This window comes from Amphiprion ocellaris, chromosome 13, assembly GCF_022539595.1.
Source record: "Amphiprion ocellaris isolate individual 3 ecotype Okinawa chromosome 13, ASM2253959v1, whole genome shotgun sequence".
NCBI lineage: Eukaryota > Metazoa > Chordata > Actinopteri > Pomacentridae > Amphiprion > Amphiprion ocellaris.
In genome coordinates, this window is record NC_072778.1 from 30,338,727 (window position 1) to 30,363,002 (window position 24,276).

At 37.8% G+C, this 24,276-nt stretch overlaps 2 protein-coding genes and 1 long non-coding RNA gene across 3 annotated transcripts; 2 read left to right on the forward strand and 1 right to left on the reverse strand.

The window, feature by feature from the left end:
- The first annotated feature begins 495 nt into the window (after positions 1 to 495).
- On the forward strand, positions 496 to 5,398 carry smim19 (small integral membrane protein 19). Its single transcript, XM_023265230.3, has 3 exons — positions 496 to 757; positions 1,760 to 1,884; positions 3,466 to 5,398. The coding sequence occupies exons 1-3, from the start codon at positions 588 to 590 to the stop codon at positions 3,528 to 3,530; spliced, it is 360 nt and encodes a 119-aa protein (XP_023120998.1). The 5' UTR covers positions 496 to 587; the 3' UTR covers positions 3,531 to 5,398.
- Positions 5,399 to 6,315: 917 nt separating this feature from the next.
- Positions 6,316 to 8,775, forward strand: LOC129350420 (uncharacterized). Its single transcript, XR_008603812.1, has 3 exons — positions 6,316 to 6,542; positions 7,171 to 7,328; positions 8,268 to 8,775. It is a non-coding gene; the product is annotated as an uncharacterized LOC129350420 (long non-coding RNA).
- Positions 8,776 to 16,378: 7,603 nt separating this feature from the next.
- Positions 16,379 to 22,792, reverse strand: LOC129350419 (5'-3' exonuclease PLD3). Its single transcript, XM_055016906.1, has 5 exons — positions 22,493 to 22,792; positions 21,155 to 21,294; positions 19,178 to 19,343; positions 18,989 to 19,088; positions 16,379 to 17,357 (listed from the first exon to the last, which is right to left on the reverse strand). Exons 2-5 carry the CDS (start codon positions 21,193 to 21,195, stop codon positions 17,155 to 17,157), a joined length of 510 nt encoding a protein of 169 aa, XP_054872881.1. The 5' UTR covers positions 21,196 to 21,294; positions 22,493 to 22,792; the 3' UTR covers positions 16,379 to 17,154.
- Between the last annotated feature and the right edge of the window lie 1,484 nt (positions 22,793 to 24,276).

Consider the following 24,276-nt stretch of genomic DNA (forward strand, 5'->3'; position numbering starts at 1 on the left):
ACCTACGGACAATTGAGAATCATTCATTAGCCTAATTAATTAATTGACATCAGCATGTTTTTGAACTGTGGGAGGACACCCACGGTACACTGGGAGAACATGCAAACTTCCTGCAGAAAGATCCCAGGAACGCCGGGATGCGAACCAAGGATCTTCTAGCTGCAAGGAGACAGCACTAACCACCAATCCACCATGCAGCCCCCCTTTTACTGATAATTTGCACCTGAATCACACTTAAAGTGGCTCTTTCACAATGACTTTAAAGAGCGACTTTAGGTCAACTCAAATGTATCTACATTTGTTTTGACCTAAAGTCGTATGTAATAAAGTATATTATATTCCTGGATTATAATTATTTATACATTGACATACATAACTTTAACGTAGCAGCTGTCAAAAGTTCAAATAATCCAAACAGTCTATAGTAAGTAGAGACTGAGGCGGCAGCAGTCCGCCATGATGCAGTGGAACGTAACCCACGAAGAAGAAACACAACCCGGATGTGACGTGCTGGTGTTTACAACGCACAGAGGCGTAGCTAGCCGGTGCAAGCTAACGAAGCTAATTGAGTCAGTTTCTCATTTTAAATGCAAATTCATCGACAGAATTTGGTCGTAGTTTCGATGGGTGGTCACGGGGTTTTAGGGAACGAGCCTGAGTCTATAGATTATTCGGTGCACGAAGCCTGGAATGAGGCCACTAATGTTTACCTGCTGGTGATCCTGGTCAGCTTCGGCCTGCTCATGTACGCCAGAAAGTAAGTAGTGTTTATGTTCAGTCAGCTTCAGAGTTAAACTAGTAAAACTGACACCATAATGATAAAACGTGCAATTAAATTGGTTAAAGCCAGATGATGGTGTATTATAACGTGACATGATTTGCTCTGAGTATCTTTAGGACCCAAGCATCCCTCCATATGCTTATTATTACTTCTAATGATACACTGTATTTAGACTTTTTCAACTACTCTTTTTTTACTGTCAAAACCAGCACAGTTTTTATCTATCTATCTATCTATCTATCTATCTATCTATCTATCTATCTATCTATCTATCTATCTATCTATCTATCTATCTATCTATCTATCTATCTATCTATCTATCTGTGTTGTGCCAAATACTGATTACTGTCTGTGGGTGCAATAGTTCCCATGTCTCTACATGATTTTCTCTTCTCTATTCTTTAAATGACAACTAGTCCAGTTCTTTTTAGTGGCTGAAAACCTTTTATAGCACCACATCAAGACATTTGTTTCCCACTTCCTCCACACTGTGACTGAAATCTTATAAATGCTTCAGAATGACTTGATTTCATTCACAAGGATTACATTTTAAAGATTATAGTCCACAGGATAACAGGAAAAGAGGTGAATTCTCAGACCCGTCTGTAAATCACGTTAATAGTCTAAGCGAGGATATTAGAAATACCAAACCCATGAAGCAAACAAACACTATTGCCTTTAGTCATCTCAGTGTAATGCCTGATGAGGCTATAAACTGCACATTGCACACAGTCATTGTGTGGGAAGACTTGTTAAAGTTCTCAAAAGAACACTTTTTCTGTTACCACAGACATAAAGTTACAAAGTTTACATTTTTTTCATGATATGACTGTTTGAATCTGACTAAAGCAGGTTCAGATGGATATAAAATGGGCAATGGCTTCAACAGGAAGTACGTAATTAGTTTTTGGCAGACGATCACTACAGTGTCTACTAAAAGTGATGCAGATAAAACTGCTGGCTTCTTGTTCTTTTCAGAAACAAAAGGAAGATCATGCGTATCTTCGCTCTGCCTCCCACCGCCGGCAGCAGCCCGGAGCCAAACTTCTATGACAGCCTGCAGAAGGTTCGCCTGAGGCAGCAGCTGGAGATGTACTCTCTGGGTGAGGATGGACAAGAAGTGAAGTTTGGATAAATGATGCTGCTGTATAATAGAGGCTGGTTGAAAACTAGAACTTAATTAATCCTGAAGGAGGTTTTCCAGGTTTTGCTCAGAAAACAAAAACATGAGAGTACAACACATTTCTGAAGATACAAGTAGGTCAGTTTAAATAAGGTTGGAATAGGAAAGTGATATGTGATACTTGCAATGTTTCTGAAGTAGCAAATTAATATCACACATAATGTAATATTGCACATAAAATTGAAATGTTACACATAATAAAGAAACTGTCACTATAAGAGTTAAGAAATCGGACATTTTGGTGTCTTAACTTTGGCAGTTAAAGTTATTGATAGTCTGATCTTTCATTTGAAGGAGACAGTTCACACAAAGGCAAAACATCCTGTTTATTTATGACTTAAGCACTTAAATTCTGTCCATGTGTGATGATAATTTATCAAACTACAGCAACTCATGGTACAATAAAGTATGTTTTCATTGTTCCTGGACTACCCTTTCCTTTATTAGGATGTCCATCTTTTGAATCGCAGTTTTGAAGGCCTAAAAATACTCAAAAAAGCGGCAAAAAGTTTATATTTTGGGGGAATTACATCCAGTTCCAACCAGGAACTATGGCCAGTACCTACAGCTATGAAATTTAGTAGAGATATGCAACTCGGCAAGACGAACAAAAATTTACCTGACAACCGTACCTGAAGTACAACAGGAAGTCGGCAATTTTGAATTATATGTCATATTTTGGACCAATTTCTGCACATTTTCAAAACCTACAAACTCAAACAGGGTAACTCCGACAGAGCTTAAATTTGGCCAGGATGCACACCAGACATGGGTGATCAAAAGTTATCAAAATGGTCCGCAAAAGTCTGAGGGCGTGGAAATGGCGGAATTTCGACAACTCGCCACTACACAGGAAGTGATGTATAACTGACATGTGTAACTACATGCTCCAATCTGCCTCAAACTTCACGTGATCAGACTCCAGCCCTGATGTCATCCATAGTCTGATATAAATTTACAGTGATAGCCCCACCTGGTTGATAATTTTAGTAGTTTGCCATCAACAAGGCCATAGGTAGAAATACACTCTCTGTTGCAGCGCCACCTGATGGACATGCTTGGATTCGCTGACCAGCAAGGATGCGAGGACCCGTCCAAAGCTGCTTGCAGCTTTAATTTTATTTCTTGCATTTATGATTATAGAGGTCGGGTTCTGTAACACTTCATATTAATGTCACTGCTGCAAATATCCCACAGATGTTTCTGATAATGTCAATCATGTACTTGGTCATTTTAGAAGCTTTTTCTGAATTAGTGACATAATTGTAGCTTCACACTTCCATATCAGTCAAGATTTCTAAGATCCAATTTATCCCTTCGTCATTTTTTTGCTTTAGAGAAACAATGATGTAATAACTGCCACTGTAAATCATTTTGTACACATTCTTTTTGGTCAGAACATCAGGCAGAGCACACATGTAAACAGATAATAAGGATCTTATCACACTCAGCAGATGCTGTCAGTCTAATGTTTCCCTCCATCTTCTGTTTTTCCTTCTAGCCAGGAAGTTTGAGCAGCAGCAGCAGCAGAGTCAGACAGAGAGTGTCCAGCTCTCCATGGAATAAGAACAACAGATAAATCACCACAAACACTCCCATCATCTCGACATCCTCTGTACGTACACGGATAAGAAAGGACTTGGTTCACCGTCATGATCAGAGGTTGTGTAGAAGGCGCTGCCCTCATCCATCCTATGTGTCTTCATTCATCTTCTCATCTGTTAGTGGTTGAGCAGCTGGATGGATGAAACCCAGCAGTGAAGTGCTGAACGTGGAGCTGCAGCAGAAGTCGTATGGATACATTTTCATTGTGGCACAAGGACAAAAAATGTCCACTGTGAAGTACTTTATATATAAGGAACAAGATTCTTCAGCTTTAACATAAACGCTAGAGGGTTTTGTTCCGTTTATTTTTAATTATTTGTTAAATATGAGTAGATAAAGTTAGTAAATTAAAATGTGAAAATAAAGGCACATAAACTCAAAGTGAATAAGTCGATCAGTGCATCTTCTGGGTTTGTTTTGTTTGTCTTGGAGTGTTACGATAAACTGTTAGTGACGTGACTTTAAAAAAAAAAAAAGATATTAATGTAATTAAGGAAATATCTAGTTGACACTCCAACGTAGGAGCGATGGTGCTGCATCTAAAAGTTGGTTGCCAAATGGACAAAGGAAGAAGGTGCATTAACTTCCAGCCAACTACAACCAGTTAACTTTTGGCCACATTAATCATGTAGTGCAAAACTGTGGTCTGAAAAAGTTTAGGCGCCCCTTTGAGGCTGCATAATAATTTAATCTGACTTCACAGAAAATGATCACAGTGGCAAACCATTCATTTTCTAATAAAAGCTTAGTACTGGGGTGTTTTCTAGACAAAGGTTTTTAGTGTAGCAATATCAAGTTGTATGAAATTAAATAAGATGTGAAAAGTAGGCTGTGCACCCTTGTCATTTTGTTGATTTGAATACCTGTAACTACTTAGCACTGATTAATTGGAACACAGAATTCGTTTGATGAGCTCATTAAGCCTCGTGTCGTCCTGTGGGTCAAAATTGACCTGTTTTAAAGTTTGAAAATGTGGGGGGAAAAAATTTTCACAGTGAAAACTTTCATGTTTTCAACATTTTGGGGAAATTTTTGAACATTTTTTGGTGTGAAAAAGATGCTAAAAAAATGTTTAAGAACATTTGGAAAAAGTTTTTTGTGAATGTTCTTAAATAAAATATTAGAAGTTTTACTGATGTATATGTAATCACTTTGGATATTTTTAGGATTGTTTTGGAAGATTTTTATTCATTTCTTGAAAATATTTACGTTTTTTAATTTTTAAAATTTTTTTTTCTTGCCAAATTTTTTTTTTTTTAAACAGCACTTAAGGATTTTTTGGAATTTTCTTCCTGAAGATTTTGCAAATTTTTATAAATTTGGGGAATTTTTTGCTGAGTTTTTGGATTTTTTTCAGACAAGGGAACGGCTTTTTTGGGTGCCCGTAATTGAAGACAACAGGAGGGTTAAGCCTTGAACTTCAGACAGGTGCCTCCAGTCATGAGAAAAGGTATTTAAGGTGGCCATTTGCAAGTTGTTCTTCTCTTTGAATCTCCTCTGAATGGTGGCAGTGTGGGGGCCTCAAAATGACTCCCAAATGACCTGAAAACAAAGATTGTTCAACATTATGGTTTAGGGGAAGGCTACAAAAAGCTATCTTAGAGATTTGAACAGTCGGTTTCCACTGTAAGGAAACGGAAGACCACAGGCACAGTTCTTGTTAAGGCCAGAGGTGGCAGGCCAAGAAAAATATTGGAGAGGCAAAGGATGATGAGAATGGTCAAAGAGAACCCACAGACCATCTCCAAAGATCTGCATCTGTCTAATTTTGTTTTGATGCATATTGCACATTTTCTGTTAATCCAATAAACCTCATTTCACGACTGAAATGTTACTGTGTCCATCAGTGATTTGATCGACCAAAATGAAGCTGCTGATGCAAACACCTAATCGTCAACATATCACTGTGGGACTTTTTGTAACATAGCTGACATTTTTGCTGTTTTCAGACCTACAATCAACATGGCCGCCTATAACCAAACACCACATGGTATTTTAGAGAAAGATTCTTCTAAATATTATGCTATATACAGTTGAGTAAAATTGAAACGGAAAGTTATTTATATAGATATTATGGTAAACCTGTTGACACTTGACTCACACACTACTTTATATTAAATAACTCAGAAAGCCTTGGAGTCTTGCCAGTCTTTTCTTCAGGAGGAAATGACATCATGTGGAGCAGGTCATGTGATCTGGAATTAACACACTTCCTTGAGAGCTGTTTTTGTAATGGGGAACTTAGTGGAAAATGATTTCTCAGACACAGATACAATTTGTTATTTTCCATATAAAATTTGATATATTGCCAAAAAAAACCATCTGTCATGATTATCTCAACTTAATAAAGAGAACACACTCAAAACCATTTTTGAATAGGCTCATTTTATTATTTTTTAGCTAATTAGAAGGTGGTTGTTATTAAATTTAGTCGGTTATTTAGTTGACGTTTTAGTAATATCCAGTCATTTTTTTTTATTAATAAGTAATAAGTTTCCATAATAAATAATTGTGGAATTTGTAAAGACATGATCATAACGAACATAAAGACATTATTTTTTTAACTTTTAATAAAATGTATGCAAGATATATCCCATGCACTGTACCCTCTAAGCTGCGTGCGTGCGCAATTGCGCACTGCTGACACGGTCTCCGCGCACAGAAAATCTGTGCTGCGCACAAAAAAAAAAATCCAACCTAAATTGTAAATAAAATAAACACGTAACAATTCATTCGTCAGGCGTCCTTATGTGCAGCCACCGTTGCTCTCATAGATATGAATCAGTAGATAGGACACGCCCCTTTGAGCTGCGTGCTACAGCGAGGCTAAGCTAGTGGGGGCAAAGTTTCAGTGCATTCCGTTGATGTAGACGGCGTGAAAACGGAAACAAGTATGCCGGCTCACTGTGCTGCATACAATTACACACTACGTCGTACGATTGAGACAAGGAAACCTGGAATGACTTTTCATAGGTAAGAATAGTTTTTGGCTCTTTTTTCATTATGAAATTTTGTTGAGAGCTTCCAGTCTATGAGAGCTAACTAGTTAGCCACTAGCAAAACGCTAAGGCGAGCTAGCAGCTTGACAAGCTAATACCAGACGATTAATAGTAGCTATAGTATAGTTGTACAAGCAGTAGTAGTAATACTAAAAGTACAAGCAGCAGTAGTAGTATAAACAGCTGTTAGAGTCGTAGAAGTAGTATCAGCATTTGTAATAATATTACAAGTTGTAGTAGCAGTGCCAGTATCAGCAGCAGTGATGTGTACTACCACTACTACTAGTAGTAGTCACATTGCTATTACTACCACCAATACTACCAATAGTAGTTATAAAGCCTAACTCATATATATCCAGATTACCATCTATGTTCTTCCTCCAAACCCATTTTATGATTGGGATTACAGGCAGTTCTTTAGGACTGCTCTCAAATCATTGAAATGTTACTAAACGAGGTTATACTTATCAAATTAAATAGCTCTGGGCTCCAGTATATTGGCGAATTCAGTTCTTTGTACTTAATTTATTAGCATGATTTCTTTTTAATATGTTGTGTACAGACTTAATTACTTGTCTGTCTACTTTTCTTACTCCATGTAGGTTTCCCAGAGACTATGGGTTGAGGAGGAATTGGAAGTTTGTCGGCTTAGACCTGTGTCATTCCATCAGTGTTAAACTTCCCGGCTCATCTTGGAAGAGTATGTGCCAGAAAGACCACGACCAAGCAGCCTTGAGATCTTAGGCAGCGTCTCCCTCAGGTGGGTGTTGACGGTGTTCATGGTCAGGTCTGTGGTAATCCCGTCAAAAAACAAAACAGAAAAAAAATCTAGATTATAAATCAACATGTAACCAAAGCACTCTGTGTATAACGCCATAGTATAGGATGTAGTTCAGAAAATGTCAAAGTATAGTATGCTTTACTCAAGAATAACATAGTATGGCCTGTAGTTCATAGTACAGCATGTTGGCAAGAAAAAAAACCCCATAGATTATTATGTGGTTCAAAAAGTGCAAAATGATAGGATGTTGCCTAAAATTGTCATGTATGATATGTGGTTCAAAAAATGTCATAGTGCAGTATATTGTCTAAATAGTATGTAATTCAAGAAAACATCAGAGTATAATATGTCATCTAAAAAATGCCATAGAATAATAATTTCATTGCACAAGTAAAAGTATACTAACTTTTAAAACTGTTCGAATTCTTATATGTTGCTAAAAAACAAAAAAAAAAACTAAAACAAAAAAAACATCACAGTAATATGTCAATTAAAAAAGCCTATAGTATAGCGTGTCGCCCAACAAACATCATAGTATAGCATGTTGCTCTAAAAACGTCACAGTATAGCCTTTAGTCCACAGCTGTCAGTAGGTGAGGAGCAACACAAAAACAGTCCAAACATTGGTTTTCAGAGGGTTAGACGAGAATTTATTTGAAAGAGTAAGTTTACAACAACACAACATGTGAGGGGGTTAAAAACAAATGGGTGTTAATAAAATAAAAATAAATAAACAGAACTAAAAGTGAACTTCATGTTGACATTGATGGGCATTCCAACCAGGAACAAAGTAAAAGATAATCAATACGAAAAAAAACTCTTCCTGTTGACCTCTTAAAACCCAAAAACACACCACAGTAGCTCCCTAAACTAAAACTACCAATGAGTTCCCTGTTTTCCTTTGTGAACAATTCAAAGGTCCCTCTCTATCTCCCCACACATCCACCAACCACTGGAACACATCTCCAAAGTTCTGCTGGGCCAGCTCAGCTTCCCCTCAGAAGAAGTGCTGCCACCTGCCAGATGAAGGAGCCTTTTGAGAGGCAGCTGGCATCGTGATTGGACTGTACTTTGGTCTGTTCCAATCCAGCTTCAGCTCCAGAGACGGCAGGCGGGACGAGTCAACGGAGGCCGGGTGGACGAAGGCATGCAGCTGAGTACAATCCAGAAAACAACAGAGGAGGAGTGCAGCGGCCCAGGGCCAGAACAACCAGAGTAGCATCGTATGTCTCTTAGAAAACATCATAGTAGAGCCTTTGGTATGAAAAAACGCCATCATATACATCGTATATTGTACAAATAAGAAGTCAAAGGAAAGAGACATACATTGTAGAATTGTAGTAATTGTGGGCTGAGTGATTTACTGAGTATCAGTATTTTATTTTTTACTGATTTATGGTAATAAATCAATTTAAAAATGGTGCTACTTTGGCTCTGAACCTTAATCTACCTGTGGTCGCTCTGTCTTCTGGAGTGATTTGATTGGTTATACGTCACGAATAAAACTCCTTTAACATCTGTAAACAAAACAAAAACATATCAACAAAGTTTTCTGTTAGAGTTTGTGTTCTTCTAAGTTTAACTCCAAGATTTTAAATACTTTCATTTACTGCAAATGAATATCTACTCCAAATGTCTCACTAATACTCACTAATAATCATTATCAGCCTTAAAAACCCACAAAACACCACTCTATACTCGACCACACTTAGTACACTCCGGTTCCCCCTTCTATAAATCTGCTTGGAATCTTCTACTTCCTGTTTGTCAAAGTGGCCTTCTACCTGGACAGGTTTTGTTGGAGCTCATGCAACAAACATTTTGGGTAACTGCACTTTAATATGGATGGATGACACTGAATTAGAGTCTGTTTTAATGAGACTGAGTTAAGATGTGTAGCTCTGTCATTAAATAGCAAATTATTTCTCAGAATTCACAGAGAAAAGTCTGAAAAGTTTGCTAGGTTAGCGTCCCACACGTTCTTTGGCTTTAGCTAAAGCTAACTCTCTCCAGCTCCTGGATCTCTTGAGTTGCTTGTTAAAATATTTTGCTAGAGGTGCTGAAGCTCAGAAAGTCTGAGATGTTTGTTCAAAATAAGCTCATTCTCAAGTCTTATCTGAACTGTCCTCTTTTCTTTGAACTTTCCCTAAACTTAGGAGTTAATGACAGAGCAGCACATCCAGACTCAGTCTCATTTATGTAGAGATTAAACTTCAGTGTCATTTATTGATGTTAAAGTGCAGTTTTTCAAATGTTTGTTGCACATGCTCCCGACCAAACCAGTCCAGGTGGAAGACGATGTGGAGAAAGCTCCAGAGGATGAATATCACACATTTATGTTGGAAATAAATGTCCTTTAATTAGACATTGTCATGCAAAAGTTGGATTTCCCTTTAATGATGTTCAAATCTTTGTTGAATGTTTTGTTGATGTTGGTTTCTAAATGTTTTTTGACCCTCGGCCCCAAAGATTAAAACCTTGTACGGCTCACAAGCTGCAACAATTCACACATTATCAGCTATCTTTCTGACTAAACTAAGATAAAAAGTGAAAAACTGCCTGATTCCTGCATCATGAATGTAAATCTTTTTGGTTTTTATGACAGTAAACTGAATATATTTGGGTTTGACATTTTATAAACCAAAACAAGAAAGGAATTAGTGGAGAAAATAATCAACAGAGTAATGGACAAAGAAAATGTGTTTTACAACATATATGGCTGAATTACTCCAACATTACAAGATACATACAATTTTAATTCAATTTTATTTATATAACGCCAATTACAGGTCAAATTGTCTCAAGATGCTTTATTTTTATATTTTTTTTGTCATATTTAAAATATGACAGAGTAAGAAATTTAAACCTCTTGACTAATCCAATTTATTATTTGTTTTTTAAGAGACTATTGGACAACTAAAGTAACTTTCTCCACAAAACCTAATAAACCTGAGGTCAAATAGAAGGAACAGTTTTAAATACTGCAGTCCCACGATGACAAGAATAAAGTTTGTCAACAAAAACTAAATTTGCTGGTGGATTCCATTAAAGTCCTAATAAATGATAATAAAGTGTGATACTAAAGGTTTGTGGTGCTAAAAATCTCAAAGATATAAAGTTGAACATCTGGATGGAGGTTGATAAAAGTTGACCTTCTTTCATTTCTCTGGAGCGACTCCATGGATTTTATGGATGGTGGTTAAAGACCTGCTCTTCTAGTGGTCTTCCTTCTAGTTGCTGTAAAAAGTCAGTCCATCCTGGCCGACTTCAACACCTCTTCATGACAACTTGTTTGCCTCCGACCTCGTGGAAACTCAAGACACTCGGGAAAACCTGTTGAGACTCGAGGAACTCCTCGAGACTCGAAGAACTCGTCGGGCGGGGGAAGGTGTGGTGGGTGGTGGGGGGAGGTGGGGGAGTAGAGGGGGGAGGCCGCCACCCACCTCCCCGCCTACTCTCCGCCCTGACTCCACCCAGACTCCGCCTTGGCTCCACCCATGTGGTCACTTCAGGAACTACGATGCCAAAGGGACGACGAAATTATGTCTTTTCATCTGATCTGTAGCTCAGTGAGTTAAGGATTTGCCTGTGGAGCTGCAGGTCGCTGGTTCAAGACCAGACCCTTCTTAAGTTTTATCAAAATCCTGACAAAGACAAAGAAAGAAAAAGGCCAGTGGCTGGTCTTGAACCTGCGACCTTCCACTTGGTAGTCTGTCTTCTTATCCCCTGAGCTATTCGCTCAGATACAAATTATTCTTTTTTTTGCGCATTTATCATCTATTTTTTGTCATTTTCGAGTTTTTTTTTTTTTACTCGAGTCTCGTCGACCGTTTTTCTCAGGAGGTTGGACTTCAGCCTTTGTGCTGGAGGGTTGAACCCTCAGTTCCAAGACTTTCCAAGCCTCCACACCTCCCGAGTCCTCAGGACCTGAGCTTTCACACAGTCTGAGGGCTGAAATTTTCTAAGTCCCACAGTAGTTCTGTTAGATTTAACTTTCAGACAGTCCAAGGACTGATATCTTCTAAGTTCCTGAGTAGTTCTCTGTTAGTTTGAACTTTCAGACAGTCTGAGGACTGAAATCTTAAAAGTTTCTCAGTACTTCTCTGTTCGTTTGAACCTTCAGACAGTCTGAGTGCTGAAGTTTTATAAGTTTCTCAGTACTTCTCTGTTAGTTTGAACCTTCAGACAGTCTGAGGACTGAAGTTTATAAAGTTTCTCAGTACTGCTCTGTTAGTTTGAACTTTCTGGTTAACAGAAGCCTTAAAACTTGTGACCATGAGTCTTGATTTAACATTTAGACCATCTGAGTTCTTCTCAGACCTTCACCTGTGGGTTTTTTAGAAATCCTGAACAAACTTTGATTCTCTTCACTGAACAGTAAAGTTTGTGGAGATCAGAAGGTAACATTAGTTTGATCAATGCCTTCAACCTCTAGTAGACTTTATCTGGAAATCAGTTTTCTGAAATGAGTTCTTAGTAAATCTGTCCACAATCAAACCAAGAACATAGAAAGAGGAAATGTTTGAAGAAACAACTTGATGTTTTCATTTCACATTAGAAAACACTTTAACGCCTTTATCTGTTTTTGCTCTTTTGATCATTTTATTGTTTCTTCTGTTTAATTTGATCTTCTAAAGTCTAACTGGTGCCCTTTCAAAGGTTTTATCTTTAGTTTGATTCTTCTTAAATGTTTAGTTTTGCTCTTTTCTCACCTTTTATTCTGTTCTAATGTCTGATCTGATTTCGAAATGTTTTGTCTTTTTAATGTTTAATTGTTGTTTTTTCAAATGTTTTATCGGCTTGTTTGAAAAATTTCCTTTTCTTTCCCAATGTTTAATTTTTCGATTAAATCTTTGTTAAGGGTTTTACCACCTTTTAATGTTTAATTTTCTTTTTTAATGCTTCATTGTATTTTTTGTTTAATTCCTATTTAAAGTTTTATTGTCTTTAAGATTTAATTTTCTAATTAAACATTAAATTTTTTAATTAACTGTTTTGACTTTTAAAGGTTCAATAATCTAATTAAATGTTTTGTATTTTTCTAAATGTGTAATATTCTTGTTTGTTTTTAAATGTTTAATTATCTAAAATATTTCATCTTTAATGTTTAATATTTTTGTTCAAAAATTATTGTTCAGTTTCATAATTACATGCTTTGTATCTTCTGTTTAATTGTCTAATTAAATATTTTGTCCAATATTATTTAATTGTATTTAATGTTTAATTGTCCTTTTGAAAGTTTTATTATATTAAATGTTTTTTCCTTTGATTTAATTGCTTTTTTACTGTAGTTTATTTCTTTAATCTTTTTTTTCTGTCAAGATTTTAACCCCAACCTTAAAGATGAAACAAACCCTTAAATCACAATGAAAATACTTCTGTTGTCACAATCATGAATTAGTCAATTATTCAGTTTATCAATTCAGCTTTATTTGTTTAGCACCTTTCACACAGATGACAAAACTAAACAAGCAAAGAGAAAAAACTATGCTAAAACTATGATTAAAACTCAAAAACAAACAAAAAAAAGATTTAACATGGTAATAAAATCTGTTGTGTCAAGGGGATGGAGGGAGTTTATTGAAGTCTTCTTGGGCTCACATGGGAAGTCATTTAAAACATAAACTTGATATTCAGTCTAAGGAAACTGCAGAGTGACAGAAGAACCAACAATATCTCCTGTTTTCTCCTTTAATGAGTCGACTCTTCTTGTGCTTTCAGACCAAAGAACTACAGACTCTTCACAACCTGCTCAAACTCTTGGTACAGGACTTCACCACACGGGTCAAGAAGGTTTCCTTCTCATTTCTACTCTGAAGCTCACCTTCTCCTGCTCAAACTGCTGACAAATGTTTCTGCTGCTCTAAAGTCTGGTCTCTCGAACTTCCTAAAAACTCTCAAAGTCTCTTCTGCTGCAGGTTGCTTTGTAGAACTGTTGCAGAAAACCTCACTAAACCACATGGAGGGGCCTCAAGATAGTCGTCCAAATGAAACCATACAAAAACCAAACTAGTACAACCCAAACGCTAAAGTCTCCTGCAGCCTACCAGAGAACCTCTAAGAACAGAGAATCAGGACAGGAATTCTTACCTTCTGGACAACCAACGCTGGTTCTCAAACAAGAATACAAAATGTGTCTGAGCAAAAACCTCTGAAGACTCACTACAGCCAAGATAAAGACACAACTCAGCTGTACCAAATCCACTAATCACTGCACACATTAGCACCATGTGCTAACTGTGGCTAAAGAACCTCATTTACCAAGACAACTATCCAGTACAAAGCCCTAAAACACACCAAGAAACACATTAAAGACAATTTTACTGCTGGAAGCTGCAAGCCAACGCCTAAAGAACAAACTAAAGCAATGGAGCCAAACCCAGTTCACTGGTGAAGAGAAACAGAGGAAATGTTTGTCTGCAGCTAAATAAAGCAGGAAGACACTGAGCTGCTCAGGTGTTCCTGATAACACCAAGCAGCCACCTGGACAGCCAATAGGAACACAGCTTCCTGGAAGTCCAGAGGGCTGGCTTAGTGAAGGAAATTTAATTTAAAGTTGAAGCAGAAAGTTAACAAAGAAAGTTGAAAACCAGCTTCTGATCCCTGAAATCTCTGAGTTTTCACACAAAGAACGCCTGAACATGTCAAACTGGTTCCATAGTAGAACCATCATTGTAAAAACGTCATAGTATGGTGTGTTGCCCAAAAAACATTAGGACCCGGCTGTCAGGAGACAAACATGTAAGAAACATGAGAACAGAGAGAACCCAACCAGTAGGTCACAGTTTATCATCCCCCAGTCATCTCCTGAAGTCCATATGGTGAGAGACATCAGTATCTGGTTGTTCATTTACCAGAGGATGCTTATAATCATGCTGATGTGGTCTGTACTCTACAGTATTTTAGTGACTCAATAAATGCCTAAGTTGTTTTTTTTAATGCTTTTCAGTTTTTAATAAACATTTAACAGCCTATATGTAATCAATAAATGGCCTTTGCCTATCTTAAGAAAAATTCACTCAGAACTCTGATATGCTAACAGTACTAAATAAATCAATAAATACATGCATACACACAAAAATAAGTTAATACATTAACTGTGTTAAGATAAGATTGAGATTTTTAAAAAAAAAAAGTTGTTTATGTTTTTGCAGAATCCAGTATTGCTCACTGGTTGGTCATTACATTTTGTTAGTTTGATTTCACTGTTTAAAATGATGCCACCTCTTTTCAGACAGAACCTGTGATAATAAAACAATACAAAATTTTTAGTTCCGTGTTAATAAAGCACTTAAAGCTTTAAGTATGGCTAAATGCTTTTTTCAGAATTAAATATATCACTCCTTAGGTGGTAGTGGCCCCAAGTTCAGCAAAGTTGGAAAGATATTCACAGATTCGGGCTTCCAGCATCAATAACTCATTAGATATAGGTTGTCAAAACATAAACGGTGCCTCTTTCCCATTGTTGCAAGGCAGACAATGTGCTACAAGCCCAGTTTTATCAAAAGTAGCTGTCTTTCAAGCTACAGGAATAACATTGGTGTCTATGGAGTGAACAGGGTCCGTCTGCAATTTGCAAAACCGCTGCAACAGTAAAGAGAGACAAATATTCAATAACTTCACTCTTATACATTGTAGTGTCACTAAAATCACTGCAGCCTTCAACTGGCTCCTGTTGACAAAGTGTTTTAACAGAAATGTAAATGCTGTAATGTGATTCTTTTAATGAACCATGTAACTTGAATGGATGTGATGCTGGTGTGACCACAGTGCACACGTCTGATGTTGCTCACAGTGGTCCAAGGGACGCTCAGGGAGTTTGTGTGTTTGCTCAGACTCAGGAAAAATTAGAGGGAACATCGATCCCATGGACTTCAAAAGTCCCTCAAATATATATTGACCCCAATGATTTATAAATAAAAACAATCGAAATTGTCACAGGTGCCCAAAGGTTTTCATACCACTGTATGACTACTTTTGTCTTTTGAATTCTTTTTTTGGACTTGTATGTCTGAAATTGTGTTTTAGCATACTACCATGCCAACCTAGCACAACAAACATTATTCTAGATAGACGTTAGCATTTTAGCACTGAAGTGATTCAGTGTTGCTGGAAAAGCCTTAAATTCAGTCTGGTTAAAATATACTTTGAAAGTGTATCAAGTGCCACAAACTAAATCTATTTCCCACTGTAATTGTGTAGCAGTTGAAATTTCTTCTGAAACTCTCTACAGATGTTGATTAAAATGTGCAGATCTGTGAAGTTTCCTCCTCCATTCACTGCAGCTCAAGCACACCAGTAACCAGTTGGAATATTGCAGGATTGGTTCTGTACTTCTGTATTTGTTTTTGGGACCACCAGTGGTATGCTGCAGTTTTAAGGTGGAAATGCTCAGTCATGGTGTTCTAGCATGTAAAAAAAACCTTCACATTAACGGGGCAAAAAAAATATGAGTTTCACTGAAGGGAGTCTTTACAACAAAACCAGGTGACAAAATAAAAATTGGTCATTTTGGTAAACCAAACCAAAATCTTAATAACAAAGTAATTCTTTGACCAACAAATGAATAATATGATAAGGAGCTAGTGAAAATGTTGGAACAAACCTGCTAATCCTGCTACACTGTCAGATTAAAGTATGTTAGGAACTGATTTTAGGACAAACATGACGTGTTTTCATGTCACGGAAGTTAAAGTTTTTTAGAAATATAATCCTCAAAATGGTGCAATCTGCCGCTCCACATAAGAAAAAGAAAGGATCAAACCCATGCTGTTCTTTTTCTGTGCTGTGGCAAAAAACCTGAAGGTGAACAATACCAAAACACTCCAAGTGATTCAGCGCCACTGAACATTACAGGATGTCCTTCCTCCCTTCCCTGGTGTAGAATTAATCTTCCTGTTGCTGCTTTTTCATTTTAAAATCAGAGCAAATGTCAGAAGGAAATTTCCCTCCTGGGATTAAGTAAGTTGTCCTGAGTCATGGAAATATAATTGACAAATAACATTAATGACTCAAGAAGCTCTCAAAGGTCACCAATGGGGGAGAAGATTTTATTGACACTTGATTGTCAGTGATCAAATGAAATGTTCCTCCATCCACCCATAACCAGGAGGACCTTTAGCCCAACAGTGCAACAGTCTGAAAAGCCTCAGCATGTCTGCTGATGACACGAGTAGGATCTCAAACATACAACAGAAAACCCTGGCAATGGACTGATTCAGGAAGTGCTACAGTATCGATCAATACAGGAAAACAGATACAAGACGAGGAAACAACAACAGACAAAGTTCTTCTCTTTCTGTAGTGGAAAGCCTTCAAAGTGGATCCCTGTGAGCCAGCTGTCAGTCAGAAAGGGAAAACTGGAGTATTTACAACAATCTTGTCCTGCTACATTAAATGTTACACACAAACGTTACAGGATGACAGACTGCAATATAACACGGCGCTGGTGTCTGCACCTCTTTGGAAATGTTTGATTTCCTGCAGGAGACTGTTAAAGCTTGGCACCAACACTTTAAGGGCAGATATGCAAAATGCTCCAGGCATAAAAGAAATTGTACAAAGCCTTGCAGCTCAGTTTGTGAGAAAAGAGTCAGAACATCAAAGAGTATAAAAATAACAGGTTTCAAAATCAAATTCAAAAATGCAATTATATACAGAAAAAGGCAGACAGCCGGTGAACAGCAATAAAATAAACTGATCAGTCACAGTGAGCTGATCCCATTTAGATAAGAATAAGTTCAAGTAGCAGGAGAAAGCAAGAAGCCCATCAGCGATGCAAAGCACTTTAATGATCCACAAACCGTCAGTGTGGGCTGAGAGGACAGACGTCCACATCGTCCACAGAAAGCCAGCTGGAGTATGAGGACCTCCAGTCTCTGAGGAACAGATCCTCTGCTTGCCTCTGCAGAGTCTGCTGGCCTTTTTCCACCACAGAGTCCGTCTGGTTCACCACCAAACCCACACCAGCAGTGTTGGTGAAGTAGTTCTCTGACCAGTTGGACGTTCCTGCAAACACAAACACCAGTTTCACCAGTTAGACTGCAGGACAATCATGAGAAACGATGATACCTGTTGGTGAGATTTATGGACATGGTCAGTACGAATATCTACTAGATGTGAAAACACCAGACAGCCTGCCATACTGTCATCTAAATGGAACTACTGCTGTCACTGGATTTTACTGCAGTTGGTTGAGGTGGAACTCAGAACTACTTTATAAACCGTTAAAAATCTCTACCATTAAGTTCAATTTAATTTTGTTTATATAGCGCCAATTACAATTCAAATTGTCTCAAGACACTTTACAGAACCCATATACCTGAACCCCCAGAGCAGCCCTAAGGAGACAGTGGCAAGAAAACACTCCCTTTTAACAGGAAGAAACCTTGAGCAGAACCCGGCTCATTATGTGGGGGAACCCATCTGCTGCTGGCTGAGGGTTGAGAAGGACAGAAGAGGTGAGGGTGATGCAGAGTAGACTGGTGGAAATGTGCAGCTGGAAGCAGTGGGCTGGAGGAAAGACAGCAGCAGCATCCCACAGTGGACATGACGGAGACTAAGAGTCCAAGGAATCTTATCTTGCATTACAGCAAGAACATTCAACCCATTTTAAACTTATGGTTTGCAGTTAATCTGCATTGTTCCTGCTACACTGGCAGGATTTTTTACTGTATAAACTGATTATACGTATTGTATGAAAAATAATCCACAAAAAGCTAAAGGACCAGTAAATACTAAAGTCCATGTTGTGAAGCCAAACTTGACTCCTCCTGATGTTACTTTAAACTTTATAAAACCTAGAACAAATCAGCAGCAGTGACTCTCCAGCTTGACCACCAGTGGTTTCACCCATCTTTGACCAGTAACAGCCTAAATGCATCAGGAGGCTGAGCTGTTCTGAGAATCTGCAGAACAGCTCAGCCTCCTGATTTAAATCTCCTGAGAATGATGAAATGAGGAAGAGGTGGTCTGATTTTGGTGGGTTCATGGATAATCTGGGACTGGTAAATGTGGCTGAAATCTTGTCAAAACCTAAATGCACTAATTAATGTTTTCATCACTGTGCCTTTCAATTTTTTTTTTTTTTATAGTTTTCCGAGTTTATTTGTGTGATAACATCTTTTGTTCTCTTACTTTACAACATGCTAAATGATGCATTCATACCTTAATGTAGTTTAAATAAAAGTTGAATGAATGAATGGAATTGGTTTATTATTGTAGGTAACTTGTGTCAAAAGTGCCAAAAATATATAAACAACCAGTATCTTCAGCACGTTTATGATTTTTACATCGAATTTGTTTGGTTGGGCTAAAACAAACTCTCTTGCCTGATTGATATGTTTCATTTGAGCTGTCAATCAGTCACGTAGCACCTTTAGCAGACCCACCCCCAGCATTTCAGAGCAGAGAATACTGTTTACTTTTTCATAATTGTGTATACTTTGACATTATCATTCAAAACTGGCCAGGTTGTTAATAACAGTTTAGTTAATTAGCACTGCTTTACACTGATCGTAACTGGTAAAAGCAAGAAAGTATGGCAGTAACTAGACTTATTTATTTCACCGGTCACTGTGAATATTATTGTTTAAATGATCAAAGCAGTTGGAATGACGTAGAAAGTGTTTGCAGCGTACCTATATAGACCACTCTGTCTGTCACCATGTACTTGGCATGATTGACTCGTGCAAAAGGGATCTTCATCTGCTCTGCTGTTGAAGGCACCGTGAAGATTTTCTGTGGAGAAACAAACATCGTACATCACATCATCAGTCTTCTAAAGATGCTACATTTTAGCCATTAAGGAAATAAAATCATAAACGTACCACTTCAATGTTGCACTTCAGAGGAGGCCTGCTGAGCACCAGCAGGGACTGCAGGAAGGTGAACATGGCAGCAGGTGAGTGTTTCCAGCAGCTCACCATCAGTTTGACCTCAACTCCTCTGGTGCAGGCTGCAGCTCGGAGGTTTGAGTCAATGGTGGGCCAGAACCTGAGAGCAGGAAACCACAACACACTCAGACTGTTTTCCAGGAAACAGATGGACAGCGTTAATATCAAAATGTCAGTTGTGCTCTCAGCCAGGGAAGAAACAGAGTAAGAAACAAAGACTGTATGTGTGCTATAAAACAACAAAACAATACTTTTTCCTCGTTACATGTCTAAGAAGATGACTAAGGAGTCTAAACCCATCATAGCAGACTTCTTCCAGTCAGGTGAGTGTCCAGTATTTTAATTAAAAAGGGGCCAGTCAGCAGCTGTACTTCATCCTAATTAGACAAGCTGCTGTGTCAGTAGTACTGTCAGTCCAATAAAAGCATTTCTAATGAGTCTGTATTTTTTTCAGTGGTGCAGTAACTTGTATCTCACTCTCATCACGTCATTATTTTCACTGTGCTGCTGTAAATATTACTGTTGGCCTGACTGATTATGAAAGCTGACATTTGGCATTTTTCTGAGTTGTAAGTTATCTTTATTAACCAATGATCAATAAATAAATTGGCCATTTAAGCTCTGGTGCAGCCACCTTTCTCTGTCTGTAGTTACTCTGTGGTCTCAGCAATTTCCCAAACACACACAGCACTATCTGATTAGTGACATGTCATTAATAACACCCAATCAACACTAAAAGCTACCGTAGATACGAGGACAGATAAGTGCTTTTGCAGATCAGAGCTGTGTTTTGAGGACGATGTAGCAGATACCACAATCTTCCACAAGCATCTCCAGTTTCACTGTTATACTGAAAATACCACAATAATTCATTTGTTGGGATCAGTGCAGCTCCAACTTATTTTGCTGACAACACCAGGTCAGACTATCACTGTGAGGCTAACTGTCAGGGCTGTGGCTAATGCTACTGGAACACTGTAAAATCTGTCGAAAGTCAGATTTACTTCAGCAATTAGCTCTGACTGAAAGAAACATCTCTCTAACAGAGACACAACCCAAAAAACTAAACAATAACACAATTTGTCACCACAAATCAGGCACATGGCTGCTTTAGAAGGCAGCCACAGAATACCCTGAAACAGTGTCAACAAAACAACAACAAATAATGCTTTAACATATAGGCTTAGTGGATTCATCATAAAATGGGTAAAAGTGAACAAAACAGACAAGCACAGCAACCACAACATCAGGAGACAAACTGATATTGAACTCTCCGTAAACAGGAGAGTTTCCTCTGACACCATCACTTCTACTGCTACATACTCAGTTATAATAATCTGAATAATGAGGAAGCCTAGTTATGAATGACAGGCCCCCTGCTACTGCACGCTTTTAACATCCATCCATCCATTATCTATACACCGCTTAATCCTCACTAGGGTCGCGGGGGGGCTGGAGCCTATCCCAGCTGACTCGGGCGAAGGCAGGGGACACCCTAGACAGGTCGCCAGTCTGTCGCAGGGCTACATACAAAGACAAACAAGCACTCACACATTCACACCTACGGGCAATTTAGAATAATCAATTAACCTCAGCATATTTTTGGACTGTGGGAGGAAGCCGGAGTACCCGGAGAAAACCCATGCATGCACAGGGAGAACATGCAAACTCCATGCAGAAAGATCCCGGGAAAGCCGGGACGCGAACCAGGGATCTTCTCGCTGCAAGGCGAAAGTGCTAACCACTACGCCACTGTGCAGCCCCGCTTTTAACATATAACATTTAATGTATATCTGTTCCAAATATCAGTTACTGGTCTTTCTTAGTTACCAACAATCAGCATCGGCCCTGAAAAACCCGTATCAGTTGATCCCTGGTAAATATGGGCGGATCTCTGTGAGTGGATCGTACCTGATTGGCTGTGTGAACTGAGACAGAGGAAGGTAGTCCATGACAGAGATGTAAATGAACTTCTGGGCATCACTGATGATGGATAAGATCGTGGAAAGATCATCAGAGCGGCCTCGGGCTGAGATTTGTGGAGGGGCACTCTGCAAAACAGAAACACAACAGAGGCTCACTGGACCATGAGCTGTACTCATCTAGTCTACAATGTCATCAGTGCTCTTACAAATGTTTATCACCTGCTATCTAAGGAAAGTGAACTGAAGAGGGATAACTAAACTCTTTCAAAATGTAATTTTTAAAACCATAATTACAGTTATTCCAACATACTTACTGTCAGGAATGAATGTAACACATCCCTGTAAATCAGGTTGATATTGGGCATTTCAGGATGTAAGGCATTATAATCTGTATCAGCCGACACAGACTTAAAAACTTCATATCAGTGTCGGCCCAAAATGAACATTAAGAGGCATGTAACACCTGTCAGTCTGAATGTTTATAGTTTGACAATGCTACATATGGTGTGTTTTATGTATAATTAAAGCAGCAGAGGTTGAGCCTTTGCTGTAGCTGCTCCAAAGCTTTGGAATAACCTTCTCCTCACAATAATAAACTCCTCCTCCACTGACATATTTAGGAAAAATTTCAGGACGTACATGTTTTCAGTTCTTTTGGTATTTCTTAATTATCCTAATTTTTAGTATTTTATATTTATTTTATTTTACACGTCAATCTTATAACTCCAGCTTCCTCCCACAGTCCAAAAACATGCTGAGGTTAATTGATCATTCTAAATTGTCTGTAGGTGTGAATGTGAGTGTGATTGTTTGTCTCTGTAAGTAGCCCTGTGATAGACTGGTGACCTGTCTAGGGTGTCCCCTGCCTTCACCTGAGTCAGCTGGGATAGACTCCAGCCCCCACCATGACCCTAGTGAGGATTAAGCAGTGCATAGATAATGGATGGATGGATGAACTTTGATCTTTTAAGTTCTTGTTCTGTTTTAATACTTTATACGTCTTTATTCTCTTTTACAAACGGATTACTTTTTATTTTTAAACGTGCTGTATAAATAAACTTGATTGATTACTATGTTTAGTGAATGTGTATATCTGAAAAGCATTGTTGTTTATGACTGTGTATAACAATGTTAATTCCATTACAAGAGATATCTGATATTCTTTAGTGTGTACTGGTGAAAATAAGTAAAAATCCAATCCAAAGTCACATCATATGATGGTCTATATGCTGTTTCATGTCAGTGCAATAAAACAATCTCAGTATTAAAGTCCATTTGAAATCATTCCTCCTAAACGCAGGTCGCTGAGTCATGTTGAACTTACAGACAGGTAGACCTGAGCAGGGACTCCATTGAACTTCAGATGTAAAGGATTTTCAGCACTGGACAGAGCAGTGAGTCGAGCAGGCCAGTACGGTGGTAGAGAACCGTTGTTCAAACCGCCCACACTCCAGTAAACACCAAAGATCCGATGGACATCCTGAGCCAAGCAGCTGCAGTTCTGCACTAGCAGACCCACCTCCTTCACCTGGGTTCAACAAAACACACTCATTCTGATAGAACCACCATCACAGGAAGACTTTGTTTAATCATCGTAGATGCGTTCTAAGAAGATTTAACGAGTCTATCTTTATTAATGAAAAAAACCTGGAAACCATGTGATCTGAAAATGATCCTTAGGATTTAACTCATAATAAAGATCAAGAAACTAGATCATGTCTAGTTATTCACCTTTTTAAGATTTGTCTGACTGCAAACATTCAAAAATGACAGAAACAAAATTGGCATACAACAAACAACAGAACTGAATGATTGGAAAATGATTTAAACAATATATTTAATAGAAAACAGAACTAAGACAACAATCAAATGTTTAAAATGAGAAACTTCTATTCTTTTAAAATATATATACACTACCGTTCAAAAGTTTGGGGTCACCCAGACAACTTCATGTTTTCCATGAAAACTCCCACTTTTATTTATGTTCTAACATAACTGCACAAGGGTTTTATAATCATCAATGAGCCTTTCAACACCATTAGCTAACACAATGTAGCATTAGAACACAGGAGTGATGGTTGCTGGAAATGTTCCTCTGTACCTCTATGGAGATATTCCATTAAGAATCAGCCATTTCCAGCTAGAATATTTATTTACCACATTAATAATGTCTAGACTGGATTTATGATTCATTTAATGTTATCTTCATTGACAAAAACTGCTTTTCTTTCAAAAATCAGGACATTTGTAAGTGACCCCAAACTTTTGAACAGTAGTGTATATATATATATATATATATATATATATATATGTATTTATAGGACAACACCTGTGAAATGTCTTCATATACAACTCTATTTGCAGACGGCACCTGTGTACCATAACTCTTTGTATAACTTTCTCACAGATAAATGTAAAACATTTGGATTACCTTAACTTTTTTGCCATTTCATTCTTGAATTGAAGCCTCATATTAGTTCTTAATCCTTGACCAAGTTGAAAGAAAATTACTGAAAAGACATCCACTACTAAAAAAACTGTTTTGCAGTGACACAGTTACACTTAAAGTCAATTTTAATTAATCTAAGTAGGACATTTTTCTTTTTTTTCCTCATGTGCAATTTGGACAGCCTGACGACTGTTAATATAATATAATAATATTAATCTTTATTTATAGAGTAGTCACAAAGTGCTTCAAAAGGGCAGCCAAAAGGGGGTTTATAGCATTTTATTTGCTATCAGTAAATCTGAAATAGACAAATGTAAGTCACATTTATGCAGCGTATACCCAAATAAGCATTATTTAGCTCTTTCTAACTTCACCTTCTGTATGAATGACTTGGCACATAAATTGTGCCATACTGCACCAATGTAACTTAAGAAGGTCACAGTCCACAGTCAGTCTGTGAAAATTTGTGGTCACATGAGTCACAATTACACATTGTATACCTAGAGAACACTTATAGTTCAAGCTTCAGCAGCTGAGATGAGACAGACTGTGCATACAGCAACTGTTCTTAAAGTGTAGGTCTATTACAGGTATAAAATAAAAATAGTACAAGTATGTAAGCATATAAGCTACACTGACATTACCGAGTCATTTTTAAA

What these genes read in the sequence shown, in the direction of transcription:
- smim19 (XM_023265230.3), top strand. Translation starts at nt 588, where the DNA reads ATGCAAATTCATCGACAGAATTTGGTCGTAGTTTCGATGGGTGGTCAC. An exon ending in CTGCTCATGTACGCCAGAAA is followed by an intron (nt 758 to 1,759) that starts GTAAGTAGTGTT and finishes TGTTCTTTTCAG; the next exon opens with AAACAAAAGGAAGATCATGC. An exon ending in GCTGGAGATGTACTCTCTGG is followed by an intron (nt 1,885 to 3,465) that starts GTGAGGATGGAC and finishes TTTTCCTTCTAG; the next exon opens with CCAGGAAGTTTGAGCAGCAG.
- LOC129350419 (XM_055016906.1), bottom strand. Translation starts at nt 21,195, where the DNA reads ATGGACTACCTTCCTCTGTCTCAGTTCACACAGCCAATCAG. An exon ending in TGAAGTGCAACATTGAAGTG is followed by an intron (nt 19,089 to 19,177) that starts GTACGTTTATGA and finishes GTTTCTCCACAG; the next exon opens with AAAATCTTCACGGTGCCTTC. An exon ending in AGACAGAGTGGTCTATATAG is followed by an intron (nt 17,358 to 18,988) that starts GTACGCTGCAAA and finishes TTGTGTTTGCAG; the next exon opens with GAACGTCCAACTGGTCAGAG.